The 22,067-nt window shown below is 43.8% G+C and overlaps 1 protein-coding gene across 1 annotated transcript in view; it reads left to right on the forward strand.

Moving 5' to 3' along the window:
• The first annotated feature begins 1,962 nt into the window (after positions 1–1,962).
• Positions 1,963–22,067, forward strand: part of enah (ENAH actin regulator) — a 72,913-nt gene continuing 52,808 nt past the window's right edge. The window contains 3 exon segments of the mRNA XM_054618660.1: positions 1,963–2,054; positions 17,563–17,728; positions 21,067–21,244. Of these exon segments, the coding sequence (XP_054474635.1) occupies positions 1,963–2,054; positions 17,563–17,728; positions 21,067–21,244 (436 nt within the window).

Raw genomic sequence — 22,067 nt, forward strand, 5'->3', positions numbered from 1 at the left:
TCATGCAGGGATCTAATGTCTCGTTCAAAGACACTTCAACATGCAGAGAGGAGGGGCCCGGGATGGAGCCGCCCACCTTAATGGTTCAAGTACGACTCGCTCTCCTCCCTGTTGTTGCCTACACCTAACCCCACGTTTTTTTACAACGCTACCACGTAAATCACAACCGTTACACAACATTAACCACATGTTATGTTAACTGTGACCGTTTCACAACGCTAAACAACTGTTACAACATTAGCCACGAACGTTTCATAACGTTAGCAGGTTTTGCAACGTTTACTGTGACCATATCGCAACGTTCACCAAGTGTTACGACACTAACAGTGACTGTTTCACAACGTTAACCACGACAGTTTAGCAATGTTAACCAGGTGTTACAACGTTAACAGTGACTGTTTCACAACGTAAACAACTTGTTACAATGCTAACTGTGACTGTGAAAAGCCGATAAAAGCAGAATGTTGTTTCTCGAATAGTAGACTGCCACTGTCTGTCTCCATCACTTCAATAATGAATACGTTTCACCCTGTCATCTTCACATGACACATCCAGCTCTGTCATTACGCTGAAAGCTAACGAATCAAGCTTAAAATGGGAACCTCTCTTTCTGAGTTCTTTACATACACATAACAACACACAGCAGGGAAAAAGCTGGCCATCTAGCTCTCAAGTTACCACAAGAGTTGGCATGGCAACCAAAAGAACCCAGCGAGGGTTGCAGAACAGTAAATATCAGTGGGAAAGCCCTAATGTTTGGCTGAAAACATGTGATAAAAATAGCTCCTACCTCGCCATCTATAGATATCGGATACATATTATGATTTCTTTCACATGTGCATATTGTATTTACCCTAAACAGATTTGTGTCCATTTTTGACTCAGTGCAGCTGTGTTTCCAGTAATCTGACTTCAATCTGCGTACTGTATGGTCTTTTCCAGCGTAATCGCACGGATGCACCAAATAAAGACGGTGAACGTTAAGACCTCGCAGTGAACAGGAGAATCCCTCTGTTTGTCAGACGTTTGTAGAAACCCTCAGCTATTCCTTGTACCAGTGCCGCGAACCCGTGATTATTCCAGATGCTCATCCCTCCTAACTCTCTTAAGCACGTTTCTTTCGAAGAGAGCCGGGTAGGTTGAGTTAGAGATGGGGAGACCGCGAGCGTGTGGAGTGTCGCGCAGATAAAAAAGAAAAAGCCAGAGCGAGGAGAGCTAGGAGGGAGGAAGGGAGGCAGCCACGGGCAGATAATAGGGAGGGATCAAGTGAGGGACAACAAAGGTACGATACAAATGTAGCACAGGGAATCCAGTAGAGAGAGAGAGGAAAGTGACAGAGTAATAGAAGAGCGGGACCCCCCTCCCACCCACAACCACCACCTCAACCACCACCCTCTACTTAAACCATCCTGAGCTGAGCTGAGCTGAGCCGTGCCAGACGGTGTGATACCGCCGCGGTGATTTCCCCCATAACAGCCTCCGCCACAGAAGCCCAGAAGAGCGCAAGAGCGGGAGCCTGTTGCCTGGATACCCCTGCTGTCGCCACGGAGGCAACAAGCCAGGATTGAACCGTGTGTGTGTGTGTGTGTGTGTGTGTGTGTGTGTGTGTTGCTGGTGCCGCTGCCATGGGAAAAACACAGCTGGCTGACTGTCTGGATGGCTCCATGGCTCGCTCGCCGGCCGACTCGCTGACATTGCACATATGAATGAGGAAGGAATCACCCTGATCCCGTGGCTTTGAGGAGAGGAGGTGGGAGGCCGGGAGTGGGACTTTTTTTTTGGGGGGGGGGGAGGGGAGGGGGACTCACTGTTTTGGTAGAGAGGGTGAGAAGCCAGAGATCAACTCGGTCCTGCCGAGAGAAAGCGAGGGGAGGCTGAGGAAGGGGGGTGTAGGCTGCTAGAGGAGGGGAGCCGGGGCCGGCCGGCCGGGTCGGTTCCAGCAGGAAGCGGTCGCGTGGAGACATGCAGATCCAGTCCGCTGGTCCACAGTCCAAAGCCTCCAGCTTCTTCCTCAGTCAGAGATGCGTGCTGGCCTCCAAAATGGAAATCCACCGGTACGTACCTGCTGTCATCCGAGTGGGTTCTTCTCCTGTGTTTCCTCGCCTTGCTCTAGTTGTGTCGTTACAGCAGGGACCTTGTCGGCAGCTGTCTTTATCGCTGCTGTTTATTGATCAGAGAGCGCTCGAGGCCTCATGGATGAGTAGTTTAATTGAAGACCAACAATGGAGGCAATCTCAAGCCTGTTACAAACAGTACGGTAAAGCCCTCCACTCGATTGTCAATTTGTTCCATAGACGTTTTTTCGGAACCAACTGTTCTTGGGACTCTCTGAGAGAAAAGGTGCCCACTGGTGGGGGACTCTTTTCGGCCAATAGGAACACTAAAGTTACGTGAGCTGGCTGGCGCCGCTCCAGCTGGGAGATTGGCGAGTTTGCTACGTTCCGAATGTTCTCTATGCTGTTTTTTAATATATATGTAAATAAATTAGCAACTCTGTTACAATGCCACAATCATCAACAGACATTGCCTTTTGCAATTTCAGTTTTTTAGTTCAGTGGGCGTACTTGATGGTACTGTGTTAACCTTACTGCTGACATTTCTGGGTTGTGCTGCATTCACACGTTAGCAGGACAGTAAAAAATGAGGAGAGAAATTCTATTTCATATATTGATTCCATCTTTGCTGTCCTGCCATTCAGTTGTACTGTCTGTCTACCGTTTGCCTGATTCCATGTGAACGCAGCATTAGCCTCTTTTGCTACTGGGTTTGGCTTCGCTCCTTTTACAAGTTGTTGTTTGTGTTGTTCAGTCATTTCCAAGGCTAACAGTTGTTGTTGTTTTTAAATGGCTCTAGCAGGTTCTGCTCATGTGTTGGTCCAATCAGCGTACACTTACGTCACTCATGGTTCCTCTTGTGCTTGCGGAGTGCCTACTCTGAAATAGCAGCTAAAAAACTTCCCTCAAAACAGCGCTCTAAGAACTCTAGTTCTGGAATGGACACAATAAAAAGGGGGGTTCTTCGAAACTAGGAAAAGGTTCCCCCGCCTCTTATCACATTTAGACCACCAACCTGATTACACCGCGTTGTGGCCTGTTCTTTGTGCTTCTTTACTTCTTCATGCAAGCTTCTGCTTTTCTACTCCCAGATTAAACGGTCCAAATCGCCGATTCCATTGCCTTGATTAGTTTTTGTTTTTGTTTTTTTAGACTATACCGATGACCCGCTCTACATAAGTTTTTTACATGTTTGCTGATAAACAAAAAATCCCCCCCTCCCCCAACCCCTTCCTTCTATCACAGCTGATCATCTTCAGATTAATCAGAATAATCTATTCATAAATCAAAAGAAGAGATTTATGTCACCTAAATAAATTTGCAATTTGAGAGAATATAAGTTGTGATCAACACAAAAAACGGCTCTTAAGTTCTAGCCAACGTTAAACATTCAACAACTCAGTCATATCTACCTGCTCTGTCCTTCCTTTAAAGTGTAGCATTGGAAAAAGATCAACTCTCAGTGATGCTTCTATACCTGCGTTGACACATTCCCCCAGAGTGTTTTAAAGAGTATTATTCCAGAAAGACAAGGACTTAATCGCTTCCACCCCAGAGGGACTTTTCATTTACATGAAATACAGAAAGGAGAAAGAATTGTGACGTTGATACAATCTTGGATTTCTAATCCTGTTTCAAAGCTCTAAAAAGTGACAATACCACCACAGACTTTGAATCTGTCGTAACTAGATAATAGCTGTTCTAGCCATATGATTATTAGTCACGGAGTGCTTTATTTAAAAACCAACTCACAAAATGTTATCTGTTATCATGCAGAAGCTCTAGCCTAGTCTTTTGGCAGCGTCTGTGAGAGAAGGATTTCCCTTCTCATGCCTGTCTCCCTGAGGGCTTGTTTGGGATACAGCTAACTGCGTCGCCTCTTCCACCATCAGCGGCGTGAAACATAACGTTAAGCGGGAAGATGCCGCTTAATTATTGATGCATTTTGCTAAAATGTCAGAAAGCATCTTTCTTAGGCTCAGCGGGCCGAATGTTACGTTCACTCGGAGGAAGTGTTCCCTTTAAAGGATCGTAATGTCATGTTTCACCAGTCACCCTCTAGGCCTTTTCACAAACTGTCAGTGGTTTAGTGATAAGCATGTTGGACAAGGTGAACTTAGCTAGTTATTCCAGTCTGTCTGTCTTTCTGTGTGGACAGCATGTTCTTTCAGTCTGTGTGTCTTTGAATTCTTGTACTTACTACATAGTGAGGACCAGTAAAAGTGAACCATCAGAGTGAGGACAGCTGTGAAAAGTGAGGCTCCGGCCTATCCTAGCTTTTTTTTAAAGGCCTGTTTGAGGGTTAAGACTTGGTTTTATGTTAAGGTTAAATATAGATTTAGGTTTGGGGTCAGGCATTTAGTTGTTACGGTTAAGGTTTGAGTAAGGGGCTGGAAAATGCAGTAGGTAAACACGAGTCCTCACAAAGATAGAAGTACAGGGATGTGTGTGTATGTGTGAGTATGTATGTGTTATGCCTTGGGGTGTGAAGTGGTAGCATCCACATCAAAAAAACAGATCCACAAACACTATAGCATTATGTAATAGTGAGTTGTGTTTTAATTGTTTACATGGAAACACAAGCAGCTCAGGCTACATTTGAGTCATTAGCGCTCAAGATGTTCATTTGTTTTAATGTAGAAATAATGTAGGCTGCTCTGTAAAATGCTAAATGATTAAAATTCCCTCTTATCCCTTAAAGTCATTATATATACAGTATATAATGTATATTGATACAAATTGTGACTTTGGCAGTATCATATCAGGCGTGTTGTCATGTCATGAAAGCTTGCAAACATCACGGCTTCTTCTTGAGTTTGAAAGAAGTGTGTGTGACGGCGCTTTTTGCACCTTTTTTAGTTATAAAAAAGGTTTTGTATAATGGTTCATGTGCCATTACTCCGATGATGTGGTATTAATGCAAAGCTTAATAATCAGATTGTATTATTGGCCAGACATAGTATATGTTTATGCTATTTTGTATTCTGAGCTCACATAAAAAAGCTAACATAATCTGTTCAAGTGTCCCTGTAAGCCGTGACAGTGTGACCAAGACCATGAATAAGAAGCACAGGATAGAATTCAGCCATCTTTCATTTTATTATTTAACATCCTGTCAGATGTTGAACTGTTTCGAGAAGAGCCTTCTTTCTATGACTTAAGGTGACCTACAGCAGCTCCCTTTTCCCACGATTCCCACACAAGGAGTCCCACAAGGGACAAACGTCCCATTCTCCTGTGGATCATTTTGCATCTCGACACAATTTCACAGGTATTTAATCAACCTAGAAAGGCACCTAAATCCACTGTTGTGTTCACACTGCTGTTAAAACAAGCCTATACAGTGGTTCACCTGAAGACTTCACTTGTTGGTTTCCATGGTTATGTACCAGGACTGCTGCTCAGTCCGGTCCAGACCTGCTCTGCTGCTCAATGTGTTCCCTGTCCCCCTGTGAATTTAAACGTGATTGGAGTCTCATAAAAATGTGCCAGGCTCCAGGTTAACAGGCGAGGGCAGCACTCTGGAACCCTGCAAAACACCCTGCGATACACGGCTCTCTGTGTGTGCGCTGGCGTATGCACAGTGACCGACACATGCTAACGGGGCGCCCCTCCGCACGAACACCGTCCCCGGAGGAAACGGCGTCTGGAGTGTGTTGGGGTTACAGTATTAGGAGGAAATGCTTGCAGACCCTTTTGAGCCGTATGTTTTCAGTTTGTTTGTTGGTACCAGTTCTTAAGCCTCTCTCCCACCAGACACCGTCTTACATCTGGCTTTGGTGTTCAGTGGGTAAAGGTAACAATCAGCATTCATTCCCAGGAATAATGACTCAGCAGTCATGAGTATTTATCGGTTCCAGCTCCGTTCGGCAGAAATGGAGACCTGACACCCAGGTGGATAATATTCTCCACTTTTCCGGCACAAATAAAAAATATATAAGAAATCTAATCAACAGGGTTTTGAACAATATTTCTAATGTATTGACATACAAAATATACAGTTAATATGCTCGCCTTAAAGCCACCACACTTCCATCATCGAAACACATATTTCATGTAAACTGGACAGGAACAAAATTTAAATTCATCTAAACCGTCATGGTTTGTCTTTCCGCTGTTCCAGCAATCACCAACTCTGGTTTGGTTGAAAAAAACCTCTTAATTCACTAATTTAGATGTGAAAAGAAACAGCTGTTATATGAGCTACTTGTAGCCAATGTTTTTCACTATTACTAACTCTGTTTTCTGAAGCATTCAACGGCAAATTGACACCAGAAAGAGGAAAGAAAATCCAATCCAAAAATACGCAAAAACACAAATTTTCTAAATACGGTGTGACTTGTAGTGTATGTCTCATCTTTCTGCCTCCTCCTCCTTCACACATTAACCAGCTTCCATCTTGTATCTCACTTTTAAATAGTTGCTAAAGAGTTGCAGCTTTAACTGCTTTTTCTACTTGTTATGACTTCTACTTCATCCCACTGCACTCTTAACAATAAGTCAGCAGTAAAAGTCAAAAGGTGTTTTGCATCTAGTCTTCGGATTGTTGTAATTTAACAAATTGTGCCGTTTTATTTAGTAAAAAGGTCAGACAGGCTTGTTGGGGGGGGGGGGGGGTATCCACAAACCTGCTCTCCAGGGGGTTGATCACGATGATGCTGGTTGCCATGGCACTGAAAATGGCAGAGTCATTAAAGGCAATGAGAGAGAGGGAAGCCACCTGTGGATCTTTCCTTCGGGGCTCTGCCTCTTCGCTCAGCTAATGGTTTCTGTAAGTGAGTTGCTCAAAGCCTAATTGAATCCAAGAGGATCGTGTGTATCGGGGGCCCGACTACACCTCAAACAAGTGCGGCGCTTGAATAGGCCCGTTGATGGTCCAGGTAATTACCGGGCAATAATGTTTCACACCGTAATGACCTGCATTAGGTGACTAGGAAATAATTAGGGAAGAACAAAGCAGGCGCTATTGCAATGTAGCACTACTGTTAAATGACACTCTCGGCCACATTAAGCCAGATATGTCCATTTCTATATTGCGCAGGCAACGGCGGCGCCATCAGTAGGCATGGCGGAATGAAAGAAAGAGCATTGAACTTAATGTTAAGTTGCATTACTGGCAGCCCGTGCTGTGAATTTATGTGTTAAATTCCCTACGCATCAGTCCCTGCTGCTCTTGATGCAACACAGAAATCGGTGTATTTGCTCATATCTGCGTATGATTGCATTTCAACTGCAGATCAGACTCAAAATAGGACATTTTGTCCCCTGATACAACAAAAACGGGATAGTTTTATGATGAGGATGCTGCTCTCACCTTGTTGCCCACCGTCCATCTGGCTTTAAAGGGTTACTTAAGCTTTTTTTTTTTTTTTTTTAAACCTGGTCCCTATTTTCTAATGTTCTTGTGTCTGTGTGACTAACGGGGACAACAATGTTTGTCCAAGGGTCAAAACAAAGATTTTAGTTTTCTGTAGAGTGCTTTCTATAAAGTTGTCAAGACACTTTTAATAACAATCCAAGCAGTCAGTATGAAAAAACAAGCACTACTTGTCTCGGTCACGTGATACGTGACCTCAAAAAGTAAGCCCGCAAGCGAGCGAAAATGAGGGATTTTCTGCAGTGACAGCATCAAAACAAAGTTACGGAGTAGACTGGACATAAGGAACACACTTCGGGTGTCATTGTCTTCCGTTACCCCCGGATGGGACGGTCTCGTTGCAGAGAAACAAGCTCAGGGCTAAATATTGTCTTACATGAAACCGGTCCGTGGAGCAAAAAAGGTTGGGGATCGCTGACTTAGACACAAAATACATGGGGAACATGAAGATGTACTGTAAGTAGAGTGAAGTTAGGGCTAATAATTATATTTACGTACATGAAAACTCCCCCCGTCGCACGTTCTTTCCGATGTCACCGTTCCTTATGAGCTTTTTCTCCTGGTTCTCATTGATAATTTACCGTAGTAGGTTGTCGTTTTGGTCACAGTTTTGGAATGTGGCCGCCGTGAAGCCCTTTGAGACTGTGACTGATTAAGCACTGTGCCTCTTATAAATGACAAGCATAAGTCCTTATTGAATCCTGCTGAAGTTATCGGCCCAGACAGTGACCTTTGCATACAATAACGCATCCGTGAATCATCGCTCCGTTTACCATCGCCCGTAAATCTACCTGTCACACACACACACACACACACACACACACACACACACACACACACACACACACACACACACACACACACACACACTCTATCACCGTGGGATGTGCCGGGTTATATATAGCCACTAGTGGTGATGGCTTCTTTGTCGCACCTCAGGTGTCTGTGTTGCGATCATGCCACCACGATGGTCCTCTCCTGCTCCGTCTCTTTATCTCCCACCATCTGCCTGAGAGGATGACTCACACTCATGAGCGGAGGGTATTTTCTCATTGCTCCGACATATCGTGTGTGTGTGTGTGTGTGTGTGTGTGTGTGTGTGTGTGTGTGTGTGTGTGTGTGTGTGTGTGTGTGTGTGTGTGTGTGTGTGTGTGTGTGTGTGTGTGTGTGTGTGTGTGTGTGTGTGTGTGTGTGTGTGTGTGTGTGTGTGCGTGCAGCAAAGTAGAGAGCAGGTAACCTCCACGCAGCTGTTGGTAAATTAATGGCGAGCAGGTTCATGTGTGTACACCCTGTTCACACCTGTCTTCTCTTTCCCACATTCTCTCCCTTTCTCTCTCTTTTTTTTTAAGCCATGCACACACCTCCCGCCCATGTACAGCAGGGTTGCTAGGGTGACGACTCGGTTTGCGGTTCCTATAATAAGGCTGCAGGGTCTGGAAAAAAAGAGAGGCGATGGGGGGTCCGGCGTAGGAGTGTGGGACTGTCAATCATCTCCTCACACTGTGCAGAGACCAGTTGACGGACCATTCCAATCAGAAATCAATCGCTCTCTTGACATCACCCCTTTGTTCCTACATTTGAACCTTTATGAGAGATTGTTAGATTTTTTTTTTTGGGATCAGCGCTGTTGTAGGAGGAGGGCTGTGGATTAAATATCTTTTTCGGCATCAGTTCGTTGGTCGGACAAAACCCTCGGGTCTGATAACTTGAACTTTAACTACAATGAAAAATGAATCAACAGATTAGTCGCCAATAGCTTCGCTGAAGCCCTAGATTTGTTACCCCACACTGAGCATTGATAACAGGAACAAGGATACGACGGTGACTTATGAAATGATTACATTTCTTAGAAGAACAACCTGAAACAGTTTCAAGTCCTCTGCTGGTCCCTTGAGCCCACGTTGGAATCCACTGTCTTAATTCACTGCGTTTCATAAACGCTGGCACAAAACCTACAGTTATTGCTCCAACGGGGACTTTCTTTCATCCGTGGGGGCCTCCGCTGTTCTTCCTCCCTCTACTGATCACTTCCATATGGGCTGGAAGCGATCCGCGTACTGCGCACCGCACCATGAGTGATCGCTGATTAATGAGAGGGAGAAAAAAAAGGACTGAAGAGGCAGAGAAAGAGACAGATGAAGGAAGAAAAATGGTTGGAGGAGGGCAAGTCAGTGAGGCGGAGAGTTATAAATTGAGTGGAGGAAAAAAAAGAAGACAAGCTGAAATTTGAGGACATGGAAAAAGGAAAAAAATGGATGGAGATGTGGCCAGGACGCTCTCCAGAGGCCCCTCCGTCCTTCCTTCCTTCCGTCCATCCGTCCAGGCCCAGCTGCACTCCTCTCCGAACAAACCCTCGGGTCATCCCTCAATCCCAGTATACCACCCCCTCCCCCCTCTCTCTCGTTCATTCTCACGTCAAGGACAGCCCTCCACTCCTGGATTCCACGCTCCGCAACATTTATCTGGTTTCTGCTCGCATGTTTTGTTTCAGCTTCACAGGATTCATCATCCTCCCCCGCTTTGGAGAAAAACAGCTGACTCTGGCCTTTTCAGAGCAGAGCAGAGCTTTATTTGTCGGGGATGGTTTCCAGCAAAAAAAAGGGCAAACGAGTCGATTAAGTGAGAGAGAGAGAGAGAGAGAGAGAGAGGGGAAGAAGAAGTCCGAGAAAATAAATACCGTCGCAATGAGTCAGTTGCTAATGAATCTATTCTAACAGCCAAAAGTCAAAGTGTGTCTGTCTTGAGGGAAACAAATGGTACCATAGTAGAGAGCAGCTGATTGAGAGTCTGAGCAGCTCAGATGTTTATCGTCTCGGTGATTTCATAGGGAACGACGGGAGGAATTGTACATCAGGCCAAGAAAAGAGCTCTGAGATTAGGATGAAATCACCCTCATAACTAGGAAAAGAATGGATACTGTAAAGAAAACAGCAAAGTGCCAACAATCCAAAAACTTTGATGAAGCCCTGCTCATTCCTATGAAAGTAGCGCACGAAGCAAAAAAAAAAAAGGCAATTTCTGAGCACAGGATTCAGATAAAAATACTTTGATCATCCGCATTATGGGTCGATAAAACATACGCAGTGGTGTTTTTCCTTTAACCCCGCCTCTCAGCCCTCGGTCCAGAATCATGTTTGGGCTCATACACACGTATGGGCTATAAGTGCATTTTTAAAACTTGTGCAACCTAATGATTTACATGTGCTGTATTGTGCCACAAAATAGTAGTATTCTTCTTCTATTCTCTCCCCATTTAAGTCTAAGGGGGAAAAAAGTATTCTTGGGGCCCCATGTCATCCCGTGACGGACCGGGACATTGTGCTTCCACTGTTTTGCCACATTGTAAAATGTGCTATAAACGTAAGGACGTAAGGTTTTGATGTCGGCAATCTTCTGCTCGATGGATCTAGCCACCGAGTTTCCAACTTGGTATTCCAATTCGAATGACAGTTCTATCACACTTTTCCTTGTCGGGGGGGGGGGGGTGTTTTTCATTTTTTTTTTCTGTCAAGTTCCGAGTACAACGGATTGCTGATGCGTAACATCTCACATAGCTGACAACATGGAGCCACAACCCAACCAGCTTCGGTCCTTGTTACAGTCTGTACAGTGAAGGGCTGCAAAGATCTAACATTCTCATTACTACATGTAAAGATGAAGCCATTAATTAAGATAGTACACTCCATGGTTAACACTGTATAATCTGCTCCGTGACGAGATGTGATTGACACGCTGTGATTGACCACACACAGTGTACTCCCCACCCCGTTCATTTCCTGGGCTCATCAAAAGCGGTGAATAAGATTTCAGTTACCCAGTTTGGCTTTGATTCTATTTTTAGACAGTTGGCTTGTTATGTAACTTTGGCCCTATCAGCAGAGGAATTATCACAATTTCCACCCGCAGTAGTGATGCAGCGAGTCGGTACAATCAGGGAGCGTAATGAAGGGTGTCCCGTTTCTCTGTTATTTATCTCAATGCCACAAATAAGAAGGTAATCCAGACTTAAGTGGCTCCGAAGGACCGAAAACACATCGTCTGAATCCAATATAGGAGCACCGTCTGACACAGAGCGTAAACATCTCTCTGCCTTTAGCGTCCTGCTTATCTCCCTCTCTGCCTCCTCTCCTCCGCACGCACCCACACCCGTGCCACCGCCAGGATGTGACATCACGGCGCCCGAGCCCCCCCTGGAGTTGTTCTGCTCCTCTTTGAAGTCAGAGCCGCTCTGAACTCGGAAGACTCATTAACATTAATGAAGGAGATGGAAATATTCTCATCTCATATCCCATTCTCCGTTCCTATTCCCAGATCTGCAGATTTATTCCTCACATCTGTCTGTGTCCTTCTGCTCCATTAGAGAGCTTTTAACACGAGACACTGTCCACGTATTTCTATTACTGGAAGGTATCTGAACGGGAGCTCTCCGCTGTATCTTTTGAAGCTTGAAAATAAAGCTGAAAAGCACAATGTTGGTAGACTAAGTGGGCCTATCAAAGGTGCTAAATATGAAATTCAGAGCCTTAATAAAGTAGCAAACAACTATTTGGGTTCTAACAATGTTGTAGTAACGTTTTTATGAGCAGAGAATGTGTTGTAATCCGAGCCTCTATGTGCTTTGTTTAAGTAGCATGCACGCTAGTTCATGCAAGTTCCAGTTAGCTTGCCCTGCTTGCCAGCCAATCGGCCGCCGCGCTGCACCGCGCTGCACTGCGCTGCACTGCGCTGCACCGCGCTGCACTGCGCTCATGCCACGCTTACCTCTGATAACGCCGTCCCCACTCACAGCGTCGTCAGGGAAGCGTTGCTCTGACCCCTCCGGTTCCCCATCAGGTAAACACTGTTAGCTCCGTCAGCACTGTTGCAGCTCTTGGCACTGTTAGCAATGTTAGCTGCTAGCCACGGCTCAACCGTCAATGCCAACCTACCTCTTTCACAGCCTTTGGCAGTTGCGCAGCCTGTCATTTACAATATTTTTATGTATTTATTTATTTATTTTCTCCCCACCCACATTCCTCGAAAAACCCGCCCTTCTCTTCCTCTGATTGGCTACTAGTCGTTGCCGATGAAAAACATTGTTTCAAGCTTGTAAGGGTTATTGATTTCACCTCAGATGTGGAATTTTTTCTGGTATATTGCTCTCATTTATTATTACAATGTAAAATGATCATGGGAGAACGTTTTTTTTTTTTTTAAAGATGTTGCTATGTGCATTGCCTATATAGATGGAATAAATTAACAGATCTGTTGGAGATCTAAAGTTTATCATCCCTATGGTCTGATTCACAACCAGGAAGTGCACCCCTGTTTCCAAGCTGTACACAGCCGTCAGCGAAGCCACAACCAAAGACACCCCTTTTTTTGAGGAAACGCAGGGAACCTCAGTGTAAAGTGTAAACGCACAAGTGGCACTCTGTGCAGACGTGCCGATAAAGAGCAGCAGTGTTGTCTCAATGGAGACAGCAGCTGACCTGTTTTAGTGGAAGAGTTAACAAGCAGATGAGGAGGGTCAACAGGACCTGATTACACCAGTCAAGCTCATAACAAGCGGAAGTCCACGTTTGGCTGTGATTTTCTCTGACATCATGTCCCTGAAGTAGCTGCTAAAACAAGAGGCAAACGCAGCAACACGTAGCCCGCGCCAATCTCAGCGGGGAACGTTAATGACGCTGCCATTAACGTAAATGAAAGATAATTGTACACTTACTTTCCCCTGTTATGTATTTAGAGTCTGGCTAGGGGGTTGGGGGGAGAAGAAAAGCATAAATCTCAAAGTAATTCTCCAGCAGTGATTGGACCGAAAAGGAAAAAACAACTGTGTCTGTGCTTCACAGACCTCATGTTGTTTTTCTCTTCTCACAGTCGCCCGTTTTGCATTCTCCTCGAAACACTTCGGGGATGTATTCCTATTGGCTTTTTAGCTTGCAGCGGTTCTGAAGAAGTGAAGCACTGGGGCCTCCGGCTGAATCAGGCGCGCTTGTAATCACAGCACAGTACATTCAGCACACAAAAATGCACAGTCGTGTGTATTGTGCACGGTGAAGGTTTGTGAATTTACTCTGTGGTTATAAGAACATGCTGACATCCCATCTAACAGCATTCAACAAAACATGCAGCAATAGCAATGCAGTCTTCTTCCCCCCCGCTAATATGTGATTGTTTAAATCGCCCTCTCTGATTGGCTGCCTCCAATAAATCCACAGAGCCACCTCAACCCAATCAGGATGAGTAAAAATCACACAGATTACAACCCTCCTTTAGAGAATTGTTAAGTGTTTTCCTTCTGCCTCATGTAAGCTCACACATACGTCAGTATCTCCAGGAAAAAAAGGAAAGTAGTCCGCCTAAAAACTAGTCCTTCAAACTCACCTACCACATCAGTCCCAGAAATCCCTTTTTTAATATCAGCTTTGTCATAGAACATGCATGAAACTGCCCATATACCACACATTCGTAGCATGAAGATGTTCAATTATGAATGAATTATCCTGCAATGAATTTATTTTCCTCCATTTCCAGCTCCTGTTTTTTTCTGCTCACACCTAGCCAGTTGTAGAAATGGACGGGGCTATCTGGAAGAGATTTTTGTGATGAAAAAAACAAAGCAAAAAATGGCAGTGTGAGTTCGTCAGCAGCTGCAGAGCGTTAACACAGTTGAGCTACTGTTGTCGCAACGAGGCGCATAAGCAGAGGTGTGAATGTGTGAGAACTGAATGTGTATGAATGGAAACGTTCCAACTTGTTCTCACTCGTCAAACGCTCGCTCAGTGGCCCTACGCTTCACACTGTGACGCTCTACGTACCACCTCTAGCGTCAGATTTGGAGGTGTCACGGACGGCCTTCGTGTCGGTTTTCGTTCTGTACGTGCATAAACTCTTTTCAAAATAAACTTCCAACGTAGGTTTGCTTAGTTTTTTTTAATATACTTGGTTTAGGCAGCAAAACTACTTGGTTAGGTTTAGGAAAAGATTGTGGTTTGTGGTAGTCTGGTTGTATAGAAGTCAATGAGAAAATGACTCTACTTCTCTCTTGATTTATTCCCTCAGTAAACATTGTAAACATGAGTTTATGTTCTCAATCTGTAGTTTCAAGTCTTCTTCAATACAGCATGATGTTCATTTAGTAAATTATGGTCACATTTAGAGTCAAACAGACCATAAAGCAGGGTATACTTTAGTGCAGGGCTACCTTGTGATTGACAGGTCGCTACCATGGCGTTTTCCAGTCTGGAAGTTGTCGGTGTTTTCGAACTTTAACCTTTTCACAGTGTGTTTTCAGTTCATGAAAGTTAATTCCAGCCTTTTTGGTCGCTTTAAAATGTCTTATTCAGCATTCGGTTGTATCGATAGACAAAAACCAGGACAGCGATGGACAAAAACTAAATGGCGACGGAATAAGCTGAACTTGAGGCTTCAAAACTATACTCAACAAACCAATGGGTGGCATTACAGTGACTACGTCCACTTCTTATATACAGCTCATGTATAGAAGAAGTCGACGTTAACTTGGTTTTACAGCTGTCTCCTGGGTGAAAGTCCTATCTTTGTTTGACCCAGCCTTCCATCCCCGACCACCCTAAATGATGGGTTTACATTGCAGTTAGTTGAAAGCTTGATGCGCGTTAACAGACACTAAAGGGTGCCTGGGGCAAGGACACAAGAGACATAGGTTCTAGAGCTGTTGCAAGAGAAATCGGTCTTATCACAGGAATGTATTTCAAACCTCGGACTGCATGTTAAGCAGCAGTGTGTGCACGTGTTGTAGACTGTTTGCCATGCGCGCACGTGTTTGAGCCTCATGCAGTTTGTTCTTATCACTGTGGACGCTCCATTTTTCATGCATTTCCAACCTTGAAACGGATACTTAAAAAAAAAAAAAGATCTTGTATCCTCCTCTCATCACTTCCCCTCCCTGAGCTCTCTTCGCTTTTCTTCTCCCCAAGCAATCTGTGCTTTCTGTTTTTTACTCCATTTTTACACTCTCTGCATTTCGCTCCCCTCTCACGTTCCTTCTCTTTCTCTACTTGTATTCCGATTGCATCACATCGGTGCATTCAGTACACTGTGGGTGTCAATCATGTGATAGCTCATTAAAGGGATGCTCGTAAACTTAAAGGTCAGTTTACTGTTTAGCCTGTAAAAAACAAAAAAAACATAAGTTCTACATTGTATTTGTTTCTCTGCAGGAGATTTTTCCAAGTCTGAGAAAATAACCCTTATAATGTACCCTGGGCATTTACCGGACAGTTATGGTCTTACAATATGATATCATAGGCATCATGGGAAATGTAGGATCACTGTTTTAGGAATAAAAATCTAGATATTTAGGCTGTTGTTTCAGTCCTGGCCATTCCTTTTTGAATGGGTCTTGTGTGAGTCCCTGGGCATTATATAAATATTATATCGATATCATGATATGAAACAAGATATCATCTTAGATTTTGGGTATCGTAATATAGCATAAGTGTTGTCTTTTCCTTGTATTTAAAGGCTGCATAACAGTAAAGTGATGTCATTTTCTGAATTTACCAGACTAGCTGTGCTATTATTTCCTTTCACATACATTGTCATTTTATCCACATAACTGATGATTTTTCTTTATCAAAAATGTTATTGTGTAAAAGCACCAATGGTCAAGCCTACAATATTGTTGCAATATCGATATCGAGGTATTCGGTCAAAAATATTGTAATATTTGATTTTATCCATATCGCTTTTTCACGTCGCCTACCGTAGCTCTCTTACGCGCTTGGCACGCGGGAGAAGCTTCAGCTGGTTGCGATCTGCTACCTCGCTGCTAGTAGCCGCCATATCCTACACACTGGCCCTTTAAAAAAACAAGGCACATGAATGCTTTGTGTCCTGCTCTTAGCTACCAATGCATGTCACTGTACCCTTTTGTAAGAGTGTCTAGTTTTTAGTGACAGATATGATATGCAGCCAGCCACCCATGAAGCACATTTCATTAGTTTAGTGCTCAAGGGCTGAAATCTGAATGAGATCTCATATGAACTCCCTCCTTGTGCTTGTGTGCTAGAGATAGCGGTCTGCAGACTGTATGAAATGCTGAAGGAGATGTGTGTTAGTTACTGCTGTCTCTATCTTTACGTTTTTAATGTCGTTAAGGAATGTGGGAAGATCCGTAGGGCTCTGGATTCCTCAGTGTACTGCACTCTTTAACTCATTTATCACAGCACTGATGACATTTGCATGCTAAATAGGAAAGACAACATGTTGCGATTGTGGTGGTGTTGGGATTTCTTCAGCTGAGTTTAAACCAGGGTGCTGCATTTGATAACGGAGCAAGCGTGACCCCACTGGCTAGCTGATGGCTGCAACCGACAGCAAGAGAAGGCTCGGTTTTAAAAAACTAATCCAGAGCACGGTCATGTAGGTAGACAGACAGAAAAACCTATTACAGTCCTGCAAAAGCTACAAATTTCAAGTTTTTTTGTCTTTTTTTTGGCAGAGCATTTGGTTTATTGATTGCTGTCGGGACATAAGACAATTTAAATATAAACAATTTCTAAAAATATAACATAAATTGCTTCTTACATGCACTGCCCACGCTAGCTTTAACCGTGTAAAAAATTATAACATGAAGATGAGCTCAAACACAAATACATTAGCAAGCAACCTTAGTTTTACTTCAAAAGGACTTCAAAATAATGGGTATTTTGTATAAATAATAGCATTATATCATATAGAATGCTGTATGTCTTATGGTGGCCTGTGTAGTCGGAGAGCAGACATTATGTAAATTAGCTTTTGTTTTGCTGTGTGTCTTTTTTCTGTGTAGCAGGGTCATACTGGCCAGAGGAAAGATGTCTTTTTAATTACAATGGCAGAGCAGGCTGTGCTCTCACATGGCTTAACTGCATACCTGTTGCATCACCATCGTTCCTGTAATCCCCGTTCAGAACATACTGAACGGGGATGCTGTGACTTTACCACACAACATGTGTTTAGTCTGAAAGGAAGGAAAAGACACAAAAGCATAAAAAACAGAGGAAATCAAAGATGGTTAACAAGCTCCCTGGAGCCACACGGGTTGGAATCAGCGACCGTAGTACACCATGTTCTTTTTGGGAGGAAATGATCAGCTCATTGCATGTCTTTGTCTTCCTGCAGTGAACAAAGTATCTGCCAGGCACGAGCCGCCGTCATGGTGTACGACGATGCCAACAAGAAGTGGGTCCCGGCCGGTGGTTCCACGGGCTTCAGCAGAGTCCACATCTACCACCACACGGGCAACAACGCCTTCCGCGTGGTGGGACGCAAGATCCAAGACCATCAGGTCAGTGGAACCAAACACTCAAGGAACCCTTATTCAGTCCGCATGAAGTTAGTTGGGCAGATGATTGTCTTTATAGTGGAAGAGCCAAGAAAGGGTTAAATATCAGCTGTTCCCTTATTTTCTGAAGGAAACAGGGCTGTTGGATTTTCAGCAAAAACTACAAAATTGATAAAATATAAAAAAAATACAAATATGCAAGTATAAATGTATATAAATATAAAAATAAATATAAGAATATATATTACATTATTATTATTATTAGTTTTACTGATATAGAGAAATGTTAATTCCTTTGTTCAGATTGCACAAAGTAGTACTATATATATGGATACGGATCCCACTGTTATGAATGCATAAACAAGTAAACTTTTTTAATCAGATTTTATGCAAATGGTAGTGTCTTCTTTAAACCATTAAATGTTTTCCTAAAAGTTTTATTAAAAAACGACCAGACCAGAAAAAAAAGACCAGAATATATCCTGAATTGTAACCCCTGTTTCATGGTACGTATCATATCAACCGTTTATTTGCCAGTACACAGCCCTAGTAGCCACTGACCTTTCTTTTGCCATTGACTTATTAGTTACTGTTGTATGAGTTTTTGTCAAAGGCACAACCATTAATCCAAATGTGAACAAATGGGTGAACCCACCACCACAAATACAAACTGCTAGAATACAGAAACACCAGACATATAATGTATTATATAACGTCATTAAGAGTCCACATGGTTCCAAGTTCAACATTCCACATTCAAACCATATTTGTGACAACAGCGCTGACGCACACCTGTCACAGAGTGGACTATTAGACACACAGTTACCAAATATGGTAAATATATACCAATAATCAGTTGCAGGTATCCAAGGGTGTTAAAACATGACTACATAGCCGGTCCATCCCGTGGTATTCATATGCACACGTGCTACTAGCTACCAGGTGGTAACCCCCGTTTCTTAAATATTGTCACTTCCAAAGCAAAGCGCCAAAGATGGCAACGACCGTAATCCAAGATGGTGACGGCTAAATCGCCAAACTCAAGGCTTCGAAACAGCAGTCCACCAAGCAATGGGTGATGTCACGATGACAACGTCCACTTCTTACATAGATTCTATGCTAGCTACTTAGCACCCTTCTATGACTATGCATCAAAAACAGACTCTCGTGGTTGAGGTCTTCAGAAAGAAGCTCCCATCAGCTCACAGCTTGACGGCAAGCATAATCCTCGATCTATATAGGAGCATCATCCTATGCAGGACTGATGCATTATGGGTGTGTGTGTGTATACAGTACACCCAGACCACTGTGCTGCTATGTTCACACGTGTATCAATACATGAACTCGACTTCCAAAACACAGCGAGTTACAATTGGAAGACAAAGCATTAATGAGTCGATGAGGACCACCAGAGGCGTGTGTGTGTGTGTGTGCGTGTGCGTGTGTGTGTGTGTGTGTGTGTGTGTGTGTGTGTGTGTGTGTGTGTGTGTGTGTGTGTGTGTGTGTTTGCTGTGTGGCTGGAGGGAGGGAGGGAGGGAGGGAGGGAGAGAGGAGGATAAGTCATGATGCCTCTGTGCCTTCAGCGCATCTGCAATCAGTGCAGCATCACCAAGTCATCTATAGCTGTAAGAATTTCTGGAACTTCACCAAGAAAAGAGAAATGTAATGTGTTGTGTGGTGACCCTGACGAAGGCCACATGCTGACACGCATTTGTCCTCATTATTCTAGTTAGTGTTGAGTGTTGCTTGGAGTTTTCACCACTCTGTTTCAGAAATACCGATTTAATTCACTTATCACTACAGTACTTTTTTTATACATTAAGCTGTTGCATTACTCTGGCTACAGGAATGTTGTTATTATCCAGAAATCATGACACACATCAAACAAAAAACGACCAACACTGGTCAAAATGAGGCCTCATCAAATAGTTGCAGTTGTACATTTAAATAAAGGAAGGTGTTAGCGGTTCACACTCTGAGCTTCAGGCTGATTATCAGTTTGTGCGGCGCCGCCATCATGAGATCTGTTTGTTTTTTTCTCACCGCCACCTACAATAAGCATCTAGAGTTACACCATCTCACTTCCTCCTCACATTCTCTGACTGCTTGTTTTAACGCTCAGTCCTTCAACAAACCCAGAGGGCTCATGTGAATCCCTCCCCGCCTGCCAGAGAGGCGTTGTAAAAACCCTGGAATTGACACTAGATTATTTCGTACCAGGTTACATTCAATTTTGCCGGCATTGGCGCTTGCCGTTATTCCATAAACTAGCAGATTGGTTAAAGGTTTTAGTGCTGGGAGAGCTGTTTATTGGCCAAAGGAATATGGAAAATGTTAGTTTTTGAGGGCAGGTCTCGTACAATTAAATCTCAAATTTTCTGAAATCTCAAATAACCACGGAGCCCCTAAAATAAGCGTCGGACCACGGGGCTCCCTGTAGGGGAACGTGTCGGACTGAGTCTCTTATTAGTTTGGACACGAGATGGCACAGCGATTATGGGATTAAACCACATTACACAATGTTTCAGCCGTATCAGACGAGAAGCGTTTTCCACATCGTCCCCGCCCGTCACGGCGCCCAAAAAATGCACTGATTATGATGCAGATAAAGATCCTCCGGTTTAAAGCACTGTTCACATTGTGTGTGTGGAAGATGCAGAAGAGGAGAGAGGAGAGTCTGTTGTTGTTGTCCCTCATGTTCGGAGACCCATGTTTCTGTCCAAATAACTTAGAGAGGAGCAGCTTGAGGTGTTTCTGCTTGGCAGTGTGCCCAGGACGCTAAAAAAAACCCTGATGGTAGCATCAAAAGCACCTTAAACACAATGAGTGCACCATAAAGTGACTTCACGAGCAGGTGAACGTGACCTTTCCCCACTTAATGGCCGCAGAGCCCCAGTGTTGTCACTTTGTGTTTAAAGAGCTTTTTAGAGGGACAGTATCTGTTTGTTGTGAATCATTTTTTATCCTCAGCCCCTGAGCTCGGCAACATTGTGGACAGATGTAGCGTCATGACTGAGAAGCAGAGTGATTGATGGAGCGAGACCACAATATTTTGGGTGTTTTTATACGTCTGTATTTGTGCTACTGAGCCACAGATCTCAGGTCAGCCTTGAAACACGCTGTCACATTTCCACCAGGCTATTTTCTGTCAGATTAAGTTCTCAAGACTTCAGAAACACAGCTATACAGGACTCGACAGCATATTGTTCTTGGTGGCTCCTTAAAAAAAAAGCTTTACATTTGATTATTATTTCATTAATCATTACAAATAAATACTAAAGGATTGTTTCTTCTTTATTCCTTTTCCATTTCCTGAACTCGCCCATCGTGGACACCTCCAGGTGGTGATAAACTGTGCCATTCCCAAGGGGCTGAAGTACAACCAGGCCACGCAGACCTTCCATCAGTGGCGTGACGCCCGGCAGGTCTACGGCCTCAACTTCGGCAGCAAGGAGGATGCCAACGTGTTTGCCAGTGCCATGATGCACGCCCTGGAGGTGCTCAACTCACAGGACACAGGTAGGGCTGCTGTGTTCCAGGTTAGACATAAGGGTTTCCGAAAGGGGTTCTTCCTGAGTGGCTGAAGGTCTGCCCAGGACCATTTGATTATGGTGGACCTTTTTCTTTGTAAAAACCATTTTTTTCAATGGTTCCTTATAAGGCCAAGGGTTCAATCAAGAACACTTTTCATCTAAAGAACTCTTTTTGAAGAAAGAGTTCATCAATACTTGTTGAAAGCATAGATGTTGGAAGATCCTCCAAGGTGGCACCAATAACTGTGACTGAGAACCATGATTGTTGTAGGGTCTGCTGCACCCCATCAGTCCTTGACTTAAGGAGCCTCATAAGTAACCCTGGGCGGGTTCTTGATGAAATACTTGGAATAGGAAAGAGTTCTCGGTCAAACTTCCTGTGTGGGTTCTAGATGAAACACTTGGAATAGGAAAGGGTTCCTGGTCGAATCCCCGGGTTGGGTTCACGGTTAAACCCTTTGAACAGGAAGGGGTTCTCGGTCAAACCCCCAGAGTGGGTTCTTGTTAGCAACCTTAGAAGGTGGAAAGGTCCTCGAGAGAACCTCACGAGCGGGTTCTTGGTAGAACCATTATAAACATAAAAGGGTTGTTTGTAGAACTTATGATACCTGGTTCTGCGTTGAACATTTCACAGATGGTTCGAGGAATACACTTTTTGCAGGCTTTTAGGTAGAATGTTCATATTCAGCTAACGTGATATTCTGCACTTTCCCTTTTTTCTGTTTTGAATCCAGCAAAGACGAGGCAAAGGTTTTGATTGGAGCGTCCTTGTATTTATGTGATCTGAGCATGACCTGCCATACCTCTCT

This window comes from Anoplopoma fimbria, chromosome 18 (genome assembly GCF_027596085.1).
Source record: "Anoplopoma fimbria isolate UVic2021 breed Golden Eagle Sablefish chromosome 18, Afim_UVic_2022, whole genome shotgun sequence".
Taxonomy (NCBI): Eukaryota; Metazoa; Chordata; class Actinopteri; order Perciformes; family Anoplopomatidae; genus Anoplopoma; species Anoplopoma fimbria.